This window comes from Astyanax mexicanus, chromosome 6 (assembly GCF_023375975.1).
Source record: "Astyanax mexicanus isolate ESR-SI-001 chromosome 6, AstMex3_surface, whole genome shotgun sequence".
Taxonomy (NCBI): Eukaryota; Metazoa; Chordata; class Actinopteri; order Characiformes; family Acestrorhamphidae; genus Astyanax; species Astyanax mexicanus.
The window spans coordinates 53,831,337-53,854,920 of NC_064413.1; the positions used below are offsets into that span (position 1 = coordinate 53,831,337).

At 35.0% G+C, this 23,584-nt stretch overlaps 1 protein-coding gene across 2 annotated transcripts in view; it reads left to right on the forward strand.

The window, feature by feature from the left end:
• abca4a (ATP-binding cassette, sub-family A (ABC1), member 4a) overlaps positions 1–23,584 on the forward strand; it is a 133,672-nt gene that overhangs the window by 43,652 nt on the left and 66,436 nt on the right. For both annotated transcript variants that reach the window (XM_022666636.2, XM_022666637.2), the window contains exons 11-21: positions 553–669; positions 1,295–1,492; positions 7,145–7,350; positions 9,964–10,140; positions 12,627–12,849; positions 15,557–15,778; positions 17,901–18,105; positions 19,059–19,139; positions 19,865–20,086; positions 22,632–22,809; positions 23,039–23,170. In XM_022666636.2, coding sequence (XP_022522357.2) covers positions 553–669; positions 1,295–1,492; positions 7,145–7,350; positions 9,964–10,140; positions 12,627–12,849; positions 15,557–15,778; positions 17,901–18,105; positions 19,059–19,139; positions 19,865–20,086; positions 22,632–22,809; positions 23,039–23,170 — 1,961 coding nt within the window. The remainder of the gene's footprint in view (positions 1–552; positions 670–1,294; positions 1,493–7,144; positions 7,351–9,963; positions 10,141–12,626; positions 12,850–15,556; positions 15,779–17,900; positions 18,106–19,058; positions 19,140–19,864; positions 20,087–22,631; positions 22,810–23,038; positions 23,171–23,584) is intronic.

The window sequence follows — 23,584 nt, forward strand, 5'->3', positions numbered from 1 at the left end:
AGGTGCTGAACAATAGCTCATCCCAATTAAATCACCTCAAATCATCATCTCAGTTCATCAGGTTTAGATCAAGAGATACTAGACCAATTTATTATAGTTACATTAATAACAGAAATATTTTGCTTTGTAAAAACAAAATACAGCTCTGGGAAAAAATAAGAGAGCACTTAAAAATGATGAGTTTCTTTGATTTTACCAAATTGAAAACCTCTGGAATATAATCAAGAGGAAGATGGATGATCACAAACCATCAAACCACCAAACTGAACTGCTTGAATTTCTGCACCAGGAGTAAAGCAGCATAAAGTTATCCAAAAGCAGTGGGTAAGACTGGTGGAGGAGGAGAACATGATGCCAAGATGAAGCATGAAAAAATAACTGTGATTAAAAACCACCAGGATTATTCCACCAAATATTGATTTCATCATATCTAAATGATGGCGCTCCATCCAATACTTCTGGGATGAGTTGGGTGGGAATGGTGTGGAATGGTGAAGATGATGTTAATATGTGTTCATGCCTGTGTTTAAATGTACGTTCGTGTTTCTCCAGGCCAACTCCACGTTTGAGGAGCTGGAGAGACTGAGGAACATCATCAGGTCATGGGAGGAGGTGGGACCACAGCTGTGGGATTTCTTCCAGAGCAACATCCAATTGGACGTTCTGCGGGTACGAGCAAATCATTTTTAGCGGGTTTCTTTTGGTGCTTTCTGTGTGAAATTCTGAGATATTGTAAAGAACAACTGCCAGATTTCATTATGTAAAGAAGTTTAAAACAGACAAGATGAGGTAGAAATAGAAGTAGAAATAGTTATATGTAGGTAATAATTCATGACTTATTAGGTCTGACCTGTAGTGGCGTGAAAAAGTATTTGCCCCCAACAGATTTATTTTGTTTTTGCTTTTTTTTTGTCGTACTGATATTTTTTCGGTTATCCAACAAACTTCAATATCAGACAAAGATTCCATTCAGCCATTCAGAGGTGAACTTGTTTGTGTACTTTGGGTCATTGTCCTGCTGCAGAACCCAAGTACAACTGAGCTTGAGGTCAGGAACAGATCCATTTAATTTATGGGGGGCAAACCCTTTTTTACACAGGGCTAGATTGGTTTGGATATTTTGTTTTCCTTAATAAATGAAATCATCATTTAAAAAGTGCTTTTTATAATTACTCAGGTTATATTTGTTTGATATTAAAGTTTGTTTGATAATCTGAAAATTTTAAGTATGACAAAAATGCAAAAACAAAAGAAATACTTATTTTTTTTACACCACTGTATATTTATCTTTTAGGACATCTTGAGGAACCCGTCTGTGATGGACTATATGGACCGGGGATTGAAGAACACTGGTCTGACCATCAGACACATCCTTAACTTCCTTCACACCGGCTCAGAGGAGGAGCGGGAAAGAGATATGGTGCAGTTCGACTGGAGGAACATCTTCAACCTGACTGACAGAACACTGCGGATGATCAACCAGTATGGAGAGGTGAGAGAGAATGAGAGAGAGAATGAGAGAGAGAGAGACTGAGAGAGAGAGAGAGAGAGGTGTTGTCTGGGTGTAAAAGCACTAGAGATACCAATAGCCATCTCTAAATTAACGTTGGAAATCTAAGCTGACTGAAAGTAGAGTCTTTGTGCACTCTGCTGTGTTGCTGTGCTAATAGCTACTCACTGTATCAGCTAAAATATGCACATCCGAAAGCATTATTATACAGTTTGCAGTGTTGGGCACGTTACTTTGAAAAAGTAATTAGTTATAGTTACTAGTTACTTCTCCAAAAAAGTAACTGAGTTACTAACGGAGTTACTCCACTTTAAACATAACTAGTTACCAGTAAAAGTAACTATTGCATTACTTTTGTTACTCATTTGTGATAAATAAAAGTACCTTTACTTTGCTAAAATTCTACTCAAGTAAAAGTAAAAGTACCCATCTAAAAAAAAATCTGCTCGAGTAAAAGCAAAAAAGTACTCAATTTAAAATGTACTTTGAGTAAAATTTACACAGCACCTCTCCCGCTAACCGTAATAAAAACTTTCTTGGGAAAGTTCAGCTGCACTGCCATGGAGAACAAAACTCAGCGCAAACAATGTGTGATACAATCTGCAGAAAAAATAAACACAGCGAACATTATGAGGCATTTCTCTCACCACCAAGACTTTCAGAAAGGTAAACTCAGTTTGTGGACGCAGGTTTAGCACGTAACGTAGCGCAGCTCAGCTAAATAAATTGTTAGCTAACCTAGGTAGTTTGATATGTCTCCAGTTTAGTTCCGTTTTGTTTAATGTCTAAAAGGGACTAAATGGTATATGTTTATACTTGTTATCCAACCACAAGCTTTTCGGATGGCTCGATTTATTTATTTATTTATTTTTTTAAGTTGCTGGAATGAAATATGAGTAACAAGGCTATTTTATTTTAATTTAATCACTTTTTTTTATAGTTCAGACAGTTTTTTTCCCAGCATTTCATTTTTTACACAGTAACGGGGAGTTTTTCAATGTAGCGAAGTAGATTACTTGTGTCAAAATGTAGTTGAGAAAAAGTAAAATTACCTATTTAAACAAATTACTCATTAAATCTACTCAATTACAGTAATGTGGGTAAATGTAATTTCGTTACTTTCCACTTCTGTTTGTTACACATTCAAAAATAAGTAAAAAAAAGGAAAATATCACAATTCTGCTTCCTTTTACATTTTAAATGATGATATTTTTGAGCAGCCGTATGTCTTCTGGAGTAAAAGAGATCAGGGCATGTGTCTGTCTGATATAAGTACTGTGTTATAAGACCTCAAAAAGAGGAACTGACTGATAAAAACGGATAAAAACACACCAAAACAGCCTAGAGTTCAAAGGGTTAAAACAGAAAGCTCAGGCTCTCAGCTCTTTTGTGCTGCTCTGGTCCTCTCCCTGAGAGTAAAGCAATGTTCCAGAGGGTCCTTCAGCCGAGGGCTGAAAGCCCAGCACCCTTCAGCCTAATCAGAGGGAGAGAAAGCAACACGGCTGCTGTTTAACGCTAAAACTCTCAGACCTCCTCAGTCTTTGTCTTTCCTCCAGCCTGGGACACTCGGCGCTGACAAACCCCATCGTTTGAGCCCAATTAGGTACAGCTGTCAGTCCCCTCGGCCCTCCTTTCAGCCCCCCCACAAAGAGACGGAGCCCGCAGGAACCCGGGGCCGCGGCGGGCATCGGCTATCACAGGCCAACTCCACTCAAATTAACACACAACAATTCAATTAATCCGACATTAGGCTGTGTGGGCAGCAGACACGCTGAGGATGCACGCTGTCAGTGCATGTGCTGACCCTCGTAAAAAAAAGTATACTTAAATTACGTAATTAAAATGATATAAATTTGTACTAAATTTATATTGAGTATTCTAGTCGTATGTTATTTTCACCACTGTTATAAATTTATTTAGTAAATTACTATATTTAGTAAAAGTATCCCTTGTAAAAAAAAAAGAAGTATATTTAAATTACACTGAAATAGGTCTGTACTTAAGTTATGGTATTTTGAAACCAATAATTTGTACTTAATTACTACTTATTTGTGATTAAATTGATATGAATTCATATTGAGTATTTTAGTCGTATGTTATTTTCGCCACTATTTAATATAATTTAAGTATATTTGTGTGAGCTGTGTCCGACTGAATATTAAAAATCTATTAAAAATGTGATTAAAATATATAGATTTAACATCACATTCATTTTGAGGAGTGTAAACGTAAAAACGTAAAAAGTATCCCTTGTAAAAAAAAAAAAAGTATACTTAAATTACACTGAAATAGGTCTGTACTTAAGTTACGGTATTTTGTAACCTATAATTTGTACTTAATTACTACTTATTTGTAATTTAAATGATATAAATTTGCACTAAATTCATATTGAGTATACTAGTCGTATGTTATTTTCGCCACTATTTAATATATTTTAAGTATATTTGTGTGAGCTGTGTCCGAATGAAAATAAAAAAAAATCTATTAAAAATGTGATTAAAATATAAAGATTTAACATCACTTTCATTTTGAGGAGTGTATAAAAACATAAAAACGTAAAAAGTATCCCTTGTAAAAAAAAAAGTATACTTAAATTACACCAAAATAGGTCTGTACTTAAGTTATGGTATTTTGTAACCTGTAATTAGTACTTAATTACTACTTATTTGTAATATATTTGTGTGAGCTGTCTGACTGAACATTAAACATCTATTAAAAATGTGATTAAAATATAGATTTAATGACACATTCATTTTGAGGAGTTAAAAACTGGGGAAAATTAAAGCAATATATCTCATATCTCAAGTTTTTTTTAAAGTAATTTTACCGACACTAAAGTAACTTTTAAGTAAACTTTTTAGGTATAAATTTAACACATAAAAGTTCATTATCACAGTTTTAATTTGTCAACACAAAATTATTATTCTGTAATGGTTTGTAGCAAATTTGACTAAAGTAGAGTTTTATTGCAGAAATACCGACTCATTTAGACTCATTTAGTAAAAGTATCCGTTGTAAAATAAAAGTATACTTAAATTACACTGAAATAGGTCTGTACTTAAGTTACTATTATTATTTTGGAACCAATAATTTGTACTTAATTACTACTTATTTGTAATTAAAATGATATAAATTGTCACTTAATTCATATTGAGTATACTAGTCGTATGTTATTTTCGCCACTATTTAATATATTTTAAGTATATTTGTGTGAGCTGTGTCCGACTGAACATTAAAAATCTATTAAAAATGTGATTAAAATATATAGATTTAACATCACATTCATTTTGAGGAGTGCAAACGTAAAAACGTAAAGTATCCCTTGTAAAAGAAAAAAAGTATACTTAAATTACACTGAAATAGGTCTGTACTTAAGTTATGTTATTTTGGAACCTATAATTTGTACTTAATTACTACTTGTTTGTAATTAAAATTATAATTTATATTGAGTATACTAGTTGTATATTATTTTTACCACTATTTAATATAATTTAAGTATATTTAAATACACAACTTTTTACAAGGGGAAGAAGAAGTGCTGAAATACTGAAATACTGAAATACTGAAGTGTGTGAAGTTCCCCGGTGGCATCGCTCTCAATCCGACACGCTCAGGTCGTAATGGGCGTCCAGCATTGAGCTGTCAGACACAGAAGGAGGGAATGTGAACTTTGGCACGGGCTTTGTGAGACACACTGATACAATAAACTCTGTGGAAGAGCATGAGCATTTTCTGGGGAGTAGAAAATATATAAAATATACTAAGTATTATTATTATGCTTTAGTGCACTAAAGTGTTTTTTTGTGCTTATTATACTTTAATTGCATAAAAATAGTACAAAAATCTTACTTTTTTAAAATTGTGCTAAGTGTGCTTAACTGTACTTAAATGGAACTATTTTAAATATACTTTTTTATAATTTAAAATTTAAACTACTTAATGTATGTAACCCCATATTTTAAATATGCTTACAGTAAAATTATAATACATTTAAATATTATTACAACTGTATCACTATTATTATTATTATTATTATTAATATTATTATTATTATTATTATTATTATTATTATTATTATTATTATTATAATACACCAGGTATATTAGGATTAGAATGTACTAAGAATTAATTTTAAATATATGTGATCTACAGTATTTACATTAGAGTACAAATATATATGCTTCTTGTTCCTGTCTTTTGTAAGTAGCACACTTCTAGTACACTTCTTTGGGTATAAAATATATACAAATATATATATATATATATTTAAATGTAGTAATTTAATTTACTTTCTAAAAAGTCACATGATATATTGTACTTTTGTAGTTTTTGGTGACATCTTACTTTGAACTTCACTACATTAATGGAAATCTGTTATTACTTTGGCTCAAAAATTACTGACGTATCCTCCACCCTTTGCTTACGCCCACTGGTTCTCTGGCCTGCACTGGCCTGTTCAAACGATGCAACTGCATAAAATGTTATTTGCAAGTAATTTTAAAGCATTTCTTTTCATTCTTTCTTCAGAAATTGAACTTTTTTCAAGGATTCTGTGTATATTAATTGTATGCATATACTTGTATGCATTTAGTATAACTGTATGCATATAGTCAAATTCTACCAGTCTAATTACTTACAGTATATATGCAGTCATTTAATCATTCAGTTTTTTAATGGCACACATACATATTGGAATTGCAGTACATTCAATAATTCAGAAACATAAAACATAAACTCAATTAGCTCTAGTAAACACATCATCAAGAAGGCCTGTACAGTATTTAGATTTTTTTTTTATTGTAATAAATTGTATATTATTATATTAATAAACGTATTATATTTATTTATTTATTATACATATTTCTGTCCTATTTTAGTCCTTTTTAGTGTCTAATTAGTGATGAACAGAAGCTCACTTTAAAAAATGGTGCACATCTTGGTCTATTAGTGACTTATTAACCTCTTATTAACCCCTTATTAACTCTTAATAAACTCCAGCACAGACATAACCTTACCAAACTCACATAGATCAAACTGCTGCCAATTATAATATCACTAATAACATGTAGAATTAGCTAATAGCTAATAATGCTTAATAATCTAATATGCTTAACAGGGTGCTAACATAATAACTGTTTATTGTGCACTATAATACAGAACTAATACAGACATTATTATTAATCATTTACACATAACAGACCCCTAATTAAGCACCAATAACACTTAATAACACAGAATAAAGCCTAATAAGTAGTGAATAAATCATTTACAAATGTCTAATTAAAATGGCTTTATTAAACAAATAATAAGACATTAATAAGCGCCTAATTTGTGTTCCTTAAAATAAAGTGTTACCGTTAACATATCTTACTTTTGCAATTGTAATAAAGGCTTCAGGCTTTTGGAAACTGTTACAGATTGGGCTGATTAATCAGGATTTCTGCTAAGGATCATCATACAGATGATTGGGTCAGAATTTGACATCAACAACATAGAGAGTCCAGCATTAACCCATTCCTGCATAGACAATGTATTATTACAGGTGTAAAATGAGTTGGTGAGTGTATATCTGTGATTTGTTCATTTTTAAATAAATGTTATTTATTTATTGATTTTTTATTGATTTTTTTGTAGTGTCTGGTATTAGATAAGTTCGTGGGTCTGCCGGATGAGACTCAGCTGACCCAAAAGGCTCTAGATCTCATTGCTGAGAAGAAGTTTTGGGCCGGCCTGGTGTTTGTGGACACGTTCTCCTGGACCACCAAAATCCCCCCACACGTCAAGTTCAAGATCCGCATGGACATTGATACCGTGGAGCGTACCAACAAGATCAAAGACAGGTTTTATGATTCTCTTTTATGATTAATATAGGAATTAAATTTCCATTTCATCTCCATCCACCTGTTTACGGGTCATTCCACTGAATGGGTGCTATTAGTTTGTAGTAATCATGTCAGACTCTTCCAAATTCAACTTATTTTTTTATATTTTTTCAACTCTGAATCTAATTAGACATGTATTTAACTATTCAAAACATGTACTGCTCAAACTCAGGCAGCTTTACTTTTTTAATGAGATTTTTAAGCTGAAAACCCATGTGACTTTTAAAAATCATGTTTAAAAAAAGAAAGTACAATAATTCCTTTGATTTTCTCTCAAGAAAGTCTTTAATTTAAAAGAAATGTTTTACTGCATGTTCACATAATTGATATTTATGACCAAAAAAATCACTCCTGTTACTGGAACTCACTCCTGTTACTGGCACTCACTTCTGTTACTGGCACTCACTCCTGTTACTGGCACTCACTTCTGTTACTGGCACTCACTCCTGCTACTGGCACTCACTCCTGTTACTGGAACTCACTTCTGTTACTGGAACTCACTTCTGTTACTGGAACTCACTTCTGTTACTGGAACTCACTTCTGTTACTGGCACTCACTCCTGTTACTGGCACTCACTCCTGTTACTGGCACTCACTTCTGTTACTGGCACTCACTCCTGTTACTGGCACTCACTTCTGTTACTGGCACTCACTCCTGTTACTGGAACTCACTCCTGTTACTGGAACTCACTTCTGTTACTGGAACTCACTTCTGTTACTGGCACTCACTCCTGTTACTGGAACTCACTTCTGTTACTGGCACTCACTCCTGTTACTGGAACTCACTTCTGTTACTGGCACTCACTCCTGTTACTGGAACTCACTTCTGTTACTGGAACTCACTCCTGTTACTGGAACTCACTCCTGTTACTGGAACTCACTCCTGTTACTGGAACTCACTTCTGTTACTGGCACTCACTCCTGTTACTGGCTCTCACTTCTGTTACTGGCACTCACTTCTGTTACTGGAACTCACTCCTGTTACTGGAACTCACTTCTGTTACTGGAACTCACTTCTGTTACTGGCACTCACTCCTGTTACTGGAACTCACTTCTGTTACTGGCACTCACTCCTGTTACTGGAACTCACTTCTGTTACTGGCACTCACTCCTGTTACTGGCACTCACTCCTGTTACTGGCACTCACTCCTGTTACTGGCACTCACTCCTGTTACTGGAACTCACTCCTGTTACTGGAACTCACTTCTGTTACTGGCACTCACTTCTGTTACTGGAACTCACTCCTGTTACTGGCACTCACTCCTGTTACTGGCACTCACTCCTGTTACTCATTATGTTTTGACTAACAGGAATTAAAGTAACAGGAATGAGTTTTTAGCATAGAATTAGCAAAAACATACAAAAATAGCTAAATAACGGCTATGCTAATAGCATGGGACATTAAACACATTCTAGTGAATTTCCCAAAAGCTGTATTTTAAAAATAAACAAATAAGATGTGAGAATTTGGTTACAGGATTTAGGTAACAGAACTGAGTGTTGAGATTGAGCTCCTCCTCAGTCATTACAGTTACAATAAGATCAAATTTACAGAAAAACTAATGAGGGAACTTTTGGAAATTTGTTCTTCCCATGATCTTTAGAAGGACCTGAACCAGCTGATGTCACTTCCTGTTGTAGATGTGACTTCCTGTTGTAGAAATTCAGATGTTTCAGATTATCAGGGTAATGTGTTACGGTAACAGGACTGAGTGAGACCTGAGTGGGACACAACTAAAATGTGTATTTTAAACTTAAATATTATGGATTTATTATAAAAATATATATTATTAAAGCATAGATGGGATTTGAAGGTAACACTATTTTAAGAAACACAAATTAGGCGCTTATTAATGTATTATTATTATTTGCTTAATAAAGCCTTAACTAGACATTTGTAAATTATTTTTTCATTATTTATTAAAAATATGTATTATATTAATACATTTATTATATTTATTTATTTATTATACATATTTTTTTGTCCTTTTTAGTGTCTATTTAGTGATGAACTGAACCTCACTTTAGAATATGGTGCACATCTTGGTCTATTAGTGACTTATTAACCCCTTATTATTAACTCTTAATAAACTCCAGCACAGCCAAACCTTGCCAAACTCACATAGATCAAACTGCTGCCAATTATAATAACACTAATACCATGTAGAATTAGCTAATAGCTAATAATGCTTAATAATCTAATCTGATTAAAAGGGTGCTAACATAATAACTGTTTATTGTGCTCTATAATACAGAACTAATACAGACATTATTATTAATCATTTACACATAACAGACCCCTAATTAAGCACCAATAACGCTGATAAACACAGAATAAAGCCTAATAAGTAGTGAATAAATCATTAAAAATGTCTAATTAAGACTTTATTAAGCAAATAATAAGACATTAAAATAAAGTGTTACCAAATGTATTTTAAAGTTATTTTGTGTGCACATTTATACATGTAATTTCTTGGGGACAGAAATGGCTCCCATTCGGTGGAATGGACCTTATGTGTAATTTGTTCACCTGGTCTACCTGTACTGATGGGTTTCTCCATTTGTGGTCAGGTACTGGGACCCTGGACCTCGAGCCGACCCCATGGATGACCTCCGCTACGTGTGGGGAGGATTTGCGTACCTGCAGGATATGGTGGAGCATGCAGTGATCAAGACCCACACAGGGAAAGAGTGGCCTCTAGGGGTGTATCTCCAGCAGATGCCTTACCCATGCTACGTGGATGACCTGTAAGTCCAAAGAGATCATTTAAAAAAATGATGAGTTTCTTCGATTTTACCAAATTGAAAACCTCTGGAATATAATCAAGAGGAAGATGGATGATCACAAGCCATCAAACCACCAAACTGAACTGCTTGAATTTTTGCACCAGGAGTAAAGCAGCATAAAGTTATCCAAAAGCAGTGTGTAAGACTGGTGGAGGAGAACATGATGCCTGAAAAAAAGATGCATGAAAAAAAACTGTGATTAAAAACCATCAGGGTTATTCCACCAAATATTAATAATGATTTCTGAACCCTTAAAACTTTATGAATATGAACTTGTTTTCTTTGCATTATTTGAGGTCTGAAAGCTCAATTTCTCATTTTCTGTAAATAAATGCTCTAAATGACAATATTTTTATTTGGAATTTGGGAGAAATGTTGTCTGTAGTTTATAGAATAAAACAACAAAGTTAATTTTACTCAAACATAAACCTATAAATAGCAAAATCAGAGAAACTGATTCAGAAACTGAAGTGGTCTGTTAATTTTTTCCAGAGCTGTATAGATCTTGAGTGGAATGTATATTTTATGTATGTATTATTTGGACTATAAGACTCACTTAAAATCCATAAATTTTTCCAAAATTCAACAGTGCACCTTATGTAAAATCCGGTGCTCCTTATGAATGAATTCTACCAGTCAGGCATTATACAGGAAGTAAAGTCTCAGTGAAGTTTCTCCAGCACTAAGGCTGGATGCAGCAGCATTAGCATTAGCTGCTAACCGCAGCACTATGTCTTTCGCCCTGTTCAAAGGTGAGTATATTGCACTTTAATCTGTGTATTTATCATGTTAAAATAAACTACGTGACACCTCAATCTAGGACTATCGAGTGGCATTTACGTCCCGATAGTGCTTCGATTAGCGGCTAATGCTAATGCTGCTGCACCCAGCCTTAGTGCCGGAGAAATTTCAATGAAAACTCACCCTTAGTCACACAAAATATTGGAAATCTAATCTTACTGTAAATAAACAGAAGTGCTTTTTTACTCACCCAAATAAACAGTTTTCAGGATAGAAATCTGTGTAGATTAACATTCATCACTCGTTTAACTTTAAAATATATCGATTTTTTAAGAATTACAGTTTTATGTACTTCTTTAATAGTGTCTCTTCTTTTGTTTTATAATCCAGTGCTTCTTATGTATGAATTTTACCAGTCAGGTATTAAGGAGCAGTAAAACCACACACATGCTAAAGTACAGCTTTATAAGGGTGAGCTTTTAGTGAAGTTTCTCCAGCACTAAGGCTGGAGCAGCGTTAGCATTAGCTGCTAATCACAGCACTAGCTCTTTCACCTTTCTGAGGCAAGTATATCAGACTGTAGTCTGCATGTTTGCCATGTTAAATCAAGCTACGTGGGACAAACCACTGGCTGATAGCACCCTGGGTTACTGGAGCACTGCTGTGGTTAGCGGCTAATGCTAATGCTGCTGCACCCAGCCTTAGTGCTGGAGAAACTTTACTGAAAACGCCCACCTTATTGCTTTACTTACCCAAATAAATAGCTTTCAGGAGAGAAATCTGTGTAGATTAACATCCAGCACTCGTTTAACTTTAAAAGAAAATGTTTAAGAATTTTAAGAATTAAAGTTTTATTTACTTAGGCGCCTATTTCCCTCAGCTTCCACGTTAGAAGGGAAACATGGCGACACACTTGTTCACTTCGAATTAGGCATCCTTAGTAGTGTCTCTTAAATGTGTTTTATAATCCAGTGCTTCTTATGTATGAATTTTACCGGTCAGGTATTAAGGAGCAGTAAAGCCAAACACATGCTAAAGTACAGCGTTATAAGGGTGAGTTTTCAGTGAAGTTTCTCCAGCACTAAGGCTGGGAGCAGTATTAGCATTAGCTGCTAACTGCAGCGCTAGCCCTTTCGCCCTGTTCAGAGGTGAGTATATCGGACTGTAGTCTGAATGTTTACTGTGTTAAAAGGGCTATGTGAGACCTCAGTCTAGGACTATTAAGCAGCATTTACGTCCTGCTAGTGCTTCGATTAGCGGCTAATGCTAATGCTGCTGCACCCAGCCTTAGTGCTGGAGAAACTCACCCTTAATCACACAAAATATTGGACATCTAAGCTTACTGTACATAAACAGAAGCTCTTTTTTACTCACCCAAATAAACAGTTTTAAGGAGACAAATCTGTGTAGAATAAAATTCAGCACTCGTTTAATTTTAAAAGAAAATGTTTACGAGTTATAATAATTATAGTTTTGTTTACTTAGGTATTTCCACTGCATCTCTATTAGAAGGGAAACATGTCGACACACTTGTTTACTTCGAATTAGGCATTCTTACTAGTGTCACTTAGTGCACCAGTGTTTCTTATGTATCATTATAGACCAGAAAATAGATGTTCATTGATAGTGCACCTTATAATCTGAAAAATATAGTACTTTTAAAAGCTTTAATGTAGTTTTGTCTCCTCTGTCTGTCGGTATTGAAGGTTCATGCTGACGTTGAGCCGCTGCTTCCCCATCTTCATCGTGCTGGCCTGGGTGTACTCGGTCTCTATGATGGTGAAGAGCGTAGTGCTGGAGAAGGAGATGAGGCTGAAGGAGACGCTGAAGGCCATGGGTGTCACTAACGAGGTTCTGTGGTGCGCCTGGTTCATCGACAGCTTCCTCGTGATGGCTGCCAGCACTGCTTTACTCACTGCCATCATCATGGTGAGCGGGAGGAGCTGCGAGTGTCTGGGAAAGACCAGGCTGTGTTTGAAACTGCGTTGCTCCTTACTGAACACAAGGCAAAAACAGGCAGAGCATACGAATACGTAGTATTAGATTAACAGCTCAAGAGAAAACGTCCATAGATGCCATATTTACAACTACCTTACAAATTATAACAAGTAATATGTATTTTCCATCCGATCTGTAAGTACACAAGTCTAGTGATCTGTATCTGAGAAACATTTAGACGACAAACCGCTCTATCTCTGCAATGGTGGCATAGTTACTGTACTTTGAAAAAGTAAACAGATTACTAATTATCTCTATAAAAATATTTAATTTAGACTTTAGATGTGCCTTCTTGAGCAGAGAGATCTTGTGAGCGCTGCAGGAGTTTAATCCATTATGGAGTAATGTGTTACCAATGGTTTTCTTGGTGACTGTGGTCCTAGCTACCTTGAGATCATTAACAAACTCCCCCTGTGTGTAGTTTTAGGCTTCCATGAGTATCCAGATCAATGTGAAATGATAGTCTTTTTGTATTTTTCCAGTTTCTTACTTATGGTTTTGTAGAACATTCCAGCCTTGTGCAGGTCTATGATCTTGTCCCTGACATCCTTAAGAATCTCTTAGAAATACTAGGTTGTGTTTGAAAATTGCGTAGCTCAAAACTGAACACAAGGCAAAAACAGGCAGAGCATACAAATATGTAGTATTAGATTAACAACTCTAGAAAAAAGTCTATAGATGCCATATTTACAATTAACCTAAGTAATATGTATTTTCCATCCGATCTGTAAGTACACAAGTCTAGTGATCTGTATTTGAGAAACATTTAAGCGACAAACCGCTCTATCTGTGCAATGATGGCATAGATACTGTACTTTGAAAAAGTAAACAGATTACAAATTTTCTCTAGATAATCTCGATAACTCACCTTAGACTTTAGTTGTGCCTTCATGAGCAGAGAGATCTTGTGAGTGCTGCAGGATTTTAATCCATTATGGAGTAATGTGTTACCAATGGTTTTCTTGGTGACTGTGGTCCCAGCTACCTTGAGATCATTAACAAGTTCCCCTTGTGTAGATTTAGGCTGATCTCTTATCTTCCTCATGATTAAAGGTACTCTATGAGGTAAGATCATAAATTAAAATACTTGATTTTAAAAGAAATAAAAAAAGTAACTTTTAGGTTATTCTTAAGTTACTGCTGCTTCAACATAACATAACACAAGCGACTTCACATGTGTCGGAGGAGGCGTGTGCTAGTCTTCACCCTCCTGGTGTGTTGGGGCATCACTAGTGATAGGGTCTCAATGAGTCCTAATGAGTGGGTTGGGTGATTTGCCTTGTAAATTAGGGAGAAATTTTGAAAAAATAAAAAAATAAAATAAATAAAATGAAAAAAAGGAATAAAGCAATAAAAAACACTTGTCTTTATGATACATCTTACTAATAGAACATGTAAAATATATCCATTTAATATAAGTTATACAGAGAAGAAAATCATTTTTGTAACCCTTGATTTTGTAAGTTTGTCTCATCTGTAGTTTTGTCTCATCTGACCTCATCTGTACATTGGCAAACTTTGATATGCCTTCTTGAGCAGAGAGATCTTGTGAGCACTGCAGGATTTCAATCCATTATGGAGTAATGTGCTACCAATGGTTTTCTTGGTGACTGTTGTCCCAGCTACCTTGAGATCATTAACAAGTTCACCCTGTGTAGTTTTAGGCTGATCTCTCACCTTTCTTATGATCAAGAATACCCCAAGAAGTAAAATTTTGCATGGGGCCCCAGATCAGTGTTAAATGACAGTCATTTTGTATGTTTTCTAGTTTCTTACTATTGCACAGTTGTCTCCTTCTTACCCAGCGTCTTATTTATGGTTTTGTAGCCCATTCTAGCCTTGTGCAGGTCTATGATCTTGTCCCTGACATCCTTAAGAATCTCCTAGAAATACTAGGCAGTGTTTGAAATTGCGAAGCTGCTTACTGAACACAAGGCAAAAGCAGGCAGAGTGTCTGAATACGTAGAATTTGAATAACAGCTCTAGAAAAAACGTCCATACCAATGGTTTCTTAGTTACTGTGGTTCCAGCTACCTTGAGATCATTAACAAGTCCCCCTGTGTGTAGTTTTAGGCTGATCTCTCACCTTCTTCTCACTCAGCGTCTTACTTATGGTTTTGTAGCCCATTCCAGCCTTGTGCAGGTCTATGATCTTGTCCCGGACATCCTTAGAAAACTCTTAAAAAGCTCTTAGAAAGCTCTTTGATGCAGGTAACAAGTTGATTAGGAGTGTCTAACTGGTTCATAGGAGCCAGAACTCTTAATTTGTGGACCTTAATAGGGGATCAAATATGTATTTCTCTCTGCATATTCCAAATAAATGTATATAATTTGTTCAATGTGATTTTCTGGGTTTTATTTTTGATATTTTATATCTCTCACTGTTAAAATGAACCTACGCTTAAAATTACAGACTGTTCATGTCATTTTCAGTGGACAAACTTACAAAATCAGCAAGGGATCAAATAATTCTTATCTTTACTATAGAATAAATGCTTAATGTAAGAAAAAAAAATCTTACTATGTATTATTTTATACTGCACTGACCTCTTGTGGCGATCCGTGTGAATCACATTTCACATTATTTTGCTCTGTTCCAAATAAAGTAAAGCTATTCTATATTTCTGTGTGTTTAAAGGGAGGGAAGGTGCTGAACTACAGCAATCCCATCATCCTCTTCATCTTCCTCCTCACCTTCACCACGGCCACCATTATGCAGTGCTTCCTGATGACCGTGTTCTTCAACAAGGCCAACCTGGCAGCGGCCTGCAGCGGGATTCTCTACTTCAGCTTCTACCTGCCTCACCTGGCCTGCTTCACCTGGCAGGACCGCATCACCAAGGACATGAAGATAATGGCGGTACTGATAACAAGCTTAAAAACGTCTTCAAAAAGCACAAACAACCTATCGACACTGAAATATCAATACCTCCAATACCAAATCTTTATACTCTAAAATCGATTTTCAAATCAAAACATCGTTTGATACTTCAGTCATTTAAGGCAATATATCACTAACAGGAACACAGTGGAAAGGAACTAAACTATTGAGATCTTGTCTAAATGATGGGAACTACTTTTTCTTCCACCTGGTGCAGCTTTAGGCAGCGCTAAGCACTGCTGCTGTTAGAGTTGTTCAAATTAATAATTATGGTTATTAAATAAGTAGCAAAATAAATACATGCTTTAACAAAAAGCTGCAAAAGTTCAGTTTTGAGTAAAAATATGTTTATCACTGAGATAATTTTTAGAAAGTTTTCCTAAAGAATTGATAGTTTAATTGATCATTTATATTAGATTACATATAGAACTAGGTGTCATTAAATTGTAGTAGTTGTGATAAAACAGCTGTGGTGAACTTTTGGTATTCATAAAATGTGTCTATTTTTATGTACAATCGGTCAAATTTGTTGAATATATTCAAATTGTCAACTATTATTGTGGCATTTCTTCATTTATTTATTTTTTTCTTTTTACTGGCAATTTCAATTTAAGTCTTCCAGTATTATAAAACAGGAAGTGTTTGTATTCCCTTATCGTAGGCTATTTGGAGAGACTTCCAAGTTTAAAATAAATCAATAAGTAATTTGGAATTTTGTTTTTATATGAAGCTATGATTTGAAATACAATACATTTTAAAATGTTGGTATTGGAACAGAAAGGGAATCGGTGGTATCGAGCATCCCTACTAATCGAGCATAGGCCCAACAATCCTGCTAAATTCTGCGTTTCTCTGTCAAAATCTGTGGTAGGAGATAGTGATTAAAGTTTGAGCACAGAATAATAAAAATAAAAAGATAACGAAGAAGAGTAAGCTGGCTTTTCCAAGCCAACTTAATAATATACAGTAATAATAATATATTTCATTAATACAGGGTTTTATTTTGAAACTATACTTTACCATAGACCATATTTGCCATTTCCCATATAAAAACAACCTCAGTAGGTAATCTGATTTTAGCTCCTCCAAGCAGCAGCCTAATAGCCTGAAATGTAAAATAGTCCATACCTACAAATCAGGAAAAAGCTATTCTCCTAAAGATGGCGGAGTTTTATCTAGTGTGCACTAAACCCCTTAAAAAATAGGAGGAGTTGTTTGGGAGGGGCACTAGGTGATGTATGGGTTTAGGGGCAAGGCAGGATTGAGAGCTGATTGGCTGAGCAGCAGCAGTGTGCCTCTGGTTGGATGTCAGCAGGGGGCGGTATTATTGGTTGGCTGATTTGCATATTGTGATGTGTCTGCATACCAAAGTACACTAACATCATCTTCACCTATAGCACAGTTCTACCAGAGTTGGAAATTACAGCATTAAAAGCTTTTTTTAAAGGTTTAAAATAAAAAAATAAAAAAATTGTGCCTCTTTAAAGGGGCACTAAACCCCCTGATTTTAGCTGACTCCACCCTCAGTTCAAATTTGAAAAAGGCAAAAAAAAAAATGGGAGGGGCACTGAGTGATGTATGGGTTTAGGGGTGGGGCAGGAGCGAGAGCTTCACCACACTTATAGCACAGTTTAACCTGAGAGTGTGCTGCAGAGGCGAAAACTACCACAAATATAAGTGTTTTTTTAAAGGTTAGGAAATGTTTTAAAAAAATTAAGCAGGACTGGTATGTTTTATTACTTCTAAGAAACACATTTCATCTATTAATGGAAAAAAAAATATGATTTAGGGTTTAGTGGCTCTTTAAATAACTCTTAACTTCAAACTCACAACTGTGTTACCAGCATGAAGCAACAAAGAGAGATCTTTACCTTCCAGATTATGGCTCAAAGATATTTTGTATGTCTATCGTGTTTTTAGTTCTCATTAAAAACCTGTAGAAATTGTTGTGAAAACGTACTAAATAAAAGTAACCTCAAACAGAAGGAGCTCTAAAAAAGCTGGAGGCAGAGCGAGGCAGAGCAATGTAGAGTGTGGTTCAGCATCTTACAATAAACTGTGTGTTTGAGTTTGAGCAGTCGTGATCTTTTGTCTTGTTTAGAGTCTGATGTCTCAGGTGGCGTTCGGATTTGGGACGGAGTACCTGTCCCGGTATGAAGAACAGGGCCTGGGGTTACAGTGGGACAACATTCACACCAGTCCTCTAGAGGGCGACGAGTTTTCCTTCCACACCTCCATCATCATGATGCTGCTGGACACTGTGCTGTACGCTGTTCTGGCCTGGTATCTGGATAGTGTTTTCCCAGGTAGAGGAGATGCTCACGTGCTACATGCTAACAAGCTAACAAGCTATGAAAGCCAATACTATACCATTATACTGATATATGTACATTATACTCTGTACTTCATGCCTAATTAACCACACAATTCCTTCAAAATGTCTCAACAGATTTCTGTACTTACCTAAAATATATTTAAAGTACATTAATATTATGCTTTCATCAAACGTTTAAAAGTTAACTTTGATCATACCTTTTAAAAAGTACTATATAGTGTATTTAAACAAAATAGACTACTATGAAGTACACTTTTAGTTAAATGTAATTTAATATAAATTGAATATATGTAATTCAATATATATATATAAAAAGAATATATATATATATATATATATAATTCAATATAAAGTATTCTTAACACAGAAAAGTACATGCTTTTAGCATTAAAATGAATAAGTACTAAAATACATACTAAATGTACTATTTTAAAACAACATAAGGCAATGTCAGTATATTTTTAATTAAGTATGGTAATTAAGCTATATTTAAATACAACATAAAATCATTAGGTTCTGAGCGTTTTATTTTTTAATATATCTGCTAACTAGCTAACTTAAGTAGATTTAAGTGATGTATGTATTTTTTTTAAACATATTTTTTAAATACACTTGAAGTATTCAATTTCACATGTACTATTTTGCATATTGATGCACACATTGTGTACAGCTTAATGCTACTGGAAAAAAGAACTACTTAAAGAAGCACTTTAAGCAGTATTTAATGCCACTACATATATTTTTTTATTAACACAATGTATAATTTAAAGCATATTGCTTACAAATATGTATATTTAATGTGTATTTTAAATAGAAAATCCACTTATGCACATATTCTTTACCTAATTTAAATGCTCTTAAATATACTTCCTTTTTTACTAGGCATTACATTGATTTTTTGCTTATCTGTGCATGTATTTCCAGGGCAGTACGGCATCGGCAGGCCTTTTTACTTTCCCATTCAGCCGTCCTATTGGCTGAACCTCACCAATCCAACAAAAGCAGGTGAGTGCCTAAATATACAACAGTTTATAGACAAACGTTGTTCCAGAGTTATAATAATAAGGGTTTTTTTGGCACAAGGTGTGTCTCAATGCTCATTGCTATCTTACACCTCGTCAACAGTCTATTTTCACACCTTTACACCTGCGTTGTTTAAATAGCAACAGTGCTTCTGAATATATCTAATGTAGCTGATGGACGTGGTGGTCTGGAAATGATGTGTCTTTAGGTACATTTCTGGTGTATTGCTATCTTTGTAATGAAAAATAGAGGTGCACCACTGACTGAATACAACCTAGACAGACGTCAACAGTCAGATGTTCATTGCTATCTTGCCAACGCGGCAGTGCACAATCCCAACTTTTATATCATTATATAAAATACTACTTTCACAGCGTGAACAAGCAGGTCAGTTTCCTCTGCTGAAAAGCGTTTGTTGGACACGTCCAGGTAGCTGCACTGTTAAAATAGCAATCCACCAAGCAAGTCAGAGCTCACCTGGCTCTTAAAGGGAAAAAATATTTAGCTAACTTTAAATGTATAACTTGGGGACGTTTAATTCAGTGCGATTTAATCCAGTATATTTCACAATCTGACAATAATCCAGTATGATATAGAAGTGTGTGTAGTTTTTTTTCCCCATCAGTAACAGTGATTATATTGATTATATGAACTGTAATGCAGATTATTATTTATTTCCTCTGGTAAAATGTCTTTCTTTCCTTTAGTTCCTGAGAAATCTGTGGTTAAAAGACCATCGATCGACAACTCAGCCCAGAAACCTGAAGAAACTGCTAATAACCAGACGCAGCCAGTGGAGGAGCAGACCACCCAACCTTCAGAACCACCAGGAACCTGCAAACATGGAGACAGACGGGAGAAACTGGGGATGCAGATAAAGCTAGAGGAGGAAGGGTCCAGTTACCAGAACCAGAGCTATCTGTCTGGAGGTAAGCTCCAATCACAGCTCACCATTACCAATAGGGGTCCTATTTTAGTGATATATAGTGCACCGGTGAATATACTTCTAAAATACTTATTTCCAAAAATACTTTTGTGCATTTTTAGCAAAGTGTGTTAAAAACACAAAACACATAAAAGGCATGTACTGTTTCTCTTTATTCAATTAATCATAAGTGTGTTTTGGGCGTAGCGTGAAATAATAAACCAATCAGAGTGTCACTTGCTCATCATTCCCTTTAAAAGCCAAGTGATCTCTGACCTTGCGGGATTGCTATTTTAACAGCGCAGCTACCTGGACATGTCCAACTCTTCTCAGCAGGGGTATATACATATACAGCTCTGAAAAAAATAAGAGAGCGCTTCAGTTTCTGAATCAGTTTCTCTGATTTTGCTATTTATAGGTTTATGTTTGAGTAAAATGAACATTGTTGTTTTATTCTATAAACTACAGACAACATTTCTCCCAAATTCCAAATATAAATATTGTTATTTAGAGCATTTATTTACAGAAAATGAGAAATGACTGAAATAACAAAAAAGATGCAGAGCTTTCAGACCTCAAATAATGCAAAGAAAACAAGTTCATATTCATAAAGTTATTTAAGAGTTCAGAAATCAATATTTGGTGGAATAACCCTGGTTTCAATCACAGTTTTAATTCATGCAACTTGGCATCATGTTCTCCTCCACCAGTCTTACACACTGCTTTTGGATAACTTTGTGCTGCTTTACTCCTGGTGCAAAAATTCAAGCAGTTCAGTTTGGTTTGATGGTTTGTGATCATCCATCTTCCTCTTGATTATATTCCAGAGGTTTTTAATTTGAAACTCATTTTTAAGTGCTCTCTTATTTTTTCCAGAGCACATGGCTGCTTTATCATCATTTTTAAGCCAGGATGGAAACAGTGGCTTGTACTCAAAGCTTTGATAGACAGTGTACACACTGTACTGTAAACACACACAGACACACACGTCCTTTCCCAGGCCAGTGCGGGAAGCTGGTGACCTTGTGTTCCCTGCGGCTGTAATGTTGATTCTGTAAGCAGTGGTTAATGTGTGGTGGAGGTGTGTGTGTGTGTGTGTGTGTATCACAGTGAGCTAAATTCCTTCCTTCTGATATCACACCATTCACTAACTGCTCTGTTTGTCTTTAGTGTTTCAGTATCAGTCAGATACATAAGAGCAAAATACTTGTACTGTTTTTCTTTAGGTTATAAAAGTTCAACCAGAGCAGAGTAAATACTGTATTTATACAGGGAATCTTTAAACGATCCTTAAAAAGCTCTTTAAAAGTCTTACATTGGTCTTTAAACGTCTAAAATCAGATTATTTCCCAAAGCTCTTAAAAATGCTGCAGAGAGTATTTATAATTCTGTTTTCACTGTCGCACATTACGTTTTAAAATTTCTAAATTTGATGTTGGTTAGCTTACTGATTAAACATAGAGCTGAACTAAGATGATTTCTTGTTTTTATCTAGTGGAGATGCTGCTGTAAACATGCAAATAATGCAGGTTTTTGCGTTAAATAATACTACTTTTGGTAAAAAAAATAAATTTAAGTAATAAATAACCCCAAAACTGTTCATTTATGTTAGTTTGAAACAAGTGATTTTAATTGAAGTTTAAGTCTTAGTCTTTTGACTAAAATGTAAAATAGGTTTGGTCACATTTTAGTATTTTTGTTATTATTACAATATTAGTTTTAGTCTAGTTTTAGCCAATTAAATTTCTAAAATATATACATGTATTTGTATTAGTTTACTCTGTTCATTTTCTTGTTATTTTGCAAAAACCAGCAATCCTGACTATTAAATGTTTGAACCTCAAATAATCACTAAATTAACAGATAGATTAACAGATTTTATGCCAGAAATTGTGATGATTTGGGAAAAGACTGAAAGTTCTGACTGAGTTCTCCTGTGTCCTAGATAATCCTTTTATTCCATTATTGTCTGGAAATGTTTAAACCACACCCATTATAAAGTCTGCAAATTTAAAATGGAAATGCATTATTTTTGCATTTATCTTGTTTCTACAAATGTGATGTTAAAAATTGTACATTTAGTTTTTCACCATACATGCAGATACCCTGGTATACTCAGGAAATGCTGTATTTAATGTCATCAGCAATAAACCAATCAGAGTGTCACATGCTATTCATTCCCTTTTAAGGGTCAGGTGAGCTCTGGCTTTGGCGGATTGCTATTTTAAGGGCGCATTCTTCAACGCTTCTCAGCAGAAGCTCATTTTGTAAAAGTTTACATAGTTGCCAGCAGGCCTGTGCTATGGGTTTGTGCACTGCTGTGTTGTATTGTATTCAGGTTTTAATCACTCAGTGGTACACCTGTGTTTTCTGTTGCCTAGATAGCAATACAGAAGAAATTTACCTGAACACATCTCACTTCCAGACCACAGATATATTCAGAAGCACTGCTGCTATTTAAACGACGGTTGGCTAAGTTTGTAAGATAGGGCCCTATGTTCTGAACAGCTCTTTAAAACCTCATGCTCTGGTTTCCTCTCCTCCCACAGAGAAGGTGTTCTTCGAGGCAGAGCCGAGCGGGCTAGTGGTGGGGGTTCATGTGGAGAACCTGGTTAAAGTGTTTAGCGGAAGCTCCAAACCCGCAGTGGACGGACTTAGCATTACCTTCTACGAAGGCCAGATCACCGCTTTCCTCGGCCATAATGGAGCAGGGAAGACCACCACCATGTAGGTGCCACCAGTTAATCTACACCACAGCCTTACCAAACAATAGACACATTGTTGTTATTTCCTTTAATAAAATGCCAAAAAAAGTCTGTAATTTGGAGGGTCTTTATAAGAGTCTCTTGTTTTATTTCTATGTGATGTAAGCTGACTAGTTCGCTCCACATGCTGTGTTTTCATTGTGTATATTAAATTATGAGCTGACCAGAGAAATATTATCTCTATTTTAAAGGTCTATTCTTACTGGATTGTTCCCTCCCACCTCGGGGACGGCCTTCATCTACGGCAAGGACATCCGCACGGACATGGACACCATCCGCCACTCACTGGGCATGTGTCCTCAGCACAACATCATCTTCCACCAGTAGGTCACCAATCCTAATAATAATAAAAAATCAGCAATAATCAACATTATTTATATAGCAGCTTTCATACATAAAAATGCAACTCAAAGTGCTTTATATAGGCAGAAAGTGAGTAAGAGACAGCACTCAAAACAGGCAAAATATTAAAAAAGTAAATAAAAATTAACACTAATAAAATAGAATTATTAAAAACAAATATGATAGAATAAAAAAACAATTAAAACCAGACAGATAAAAAAATATGATCTAACTAAAAGTTAATTAGATAAAACTAAAAATATGATAATAGGGAAATAATAAAATCAGAACCAAATGATAAAAGTTATAATAAATAAATAATAAAACAGATCTAACTGAAAGCTAGAAAATAAAAAAATAAGATCTAATTAAAAGTTAGAAAAATAAAAATAAGA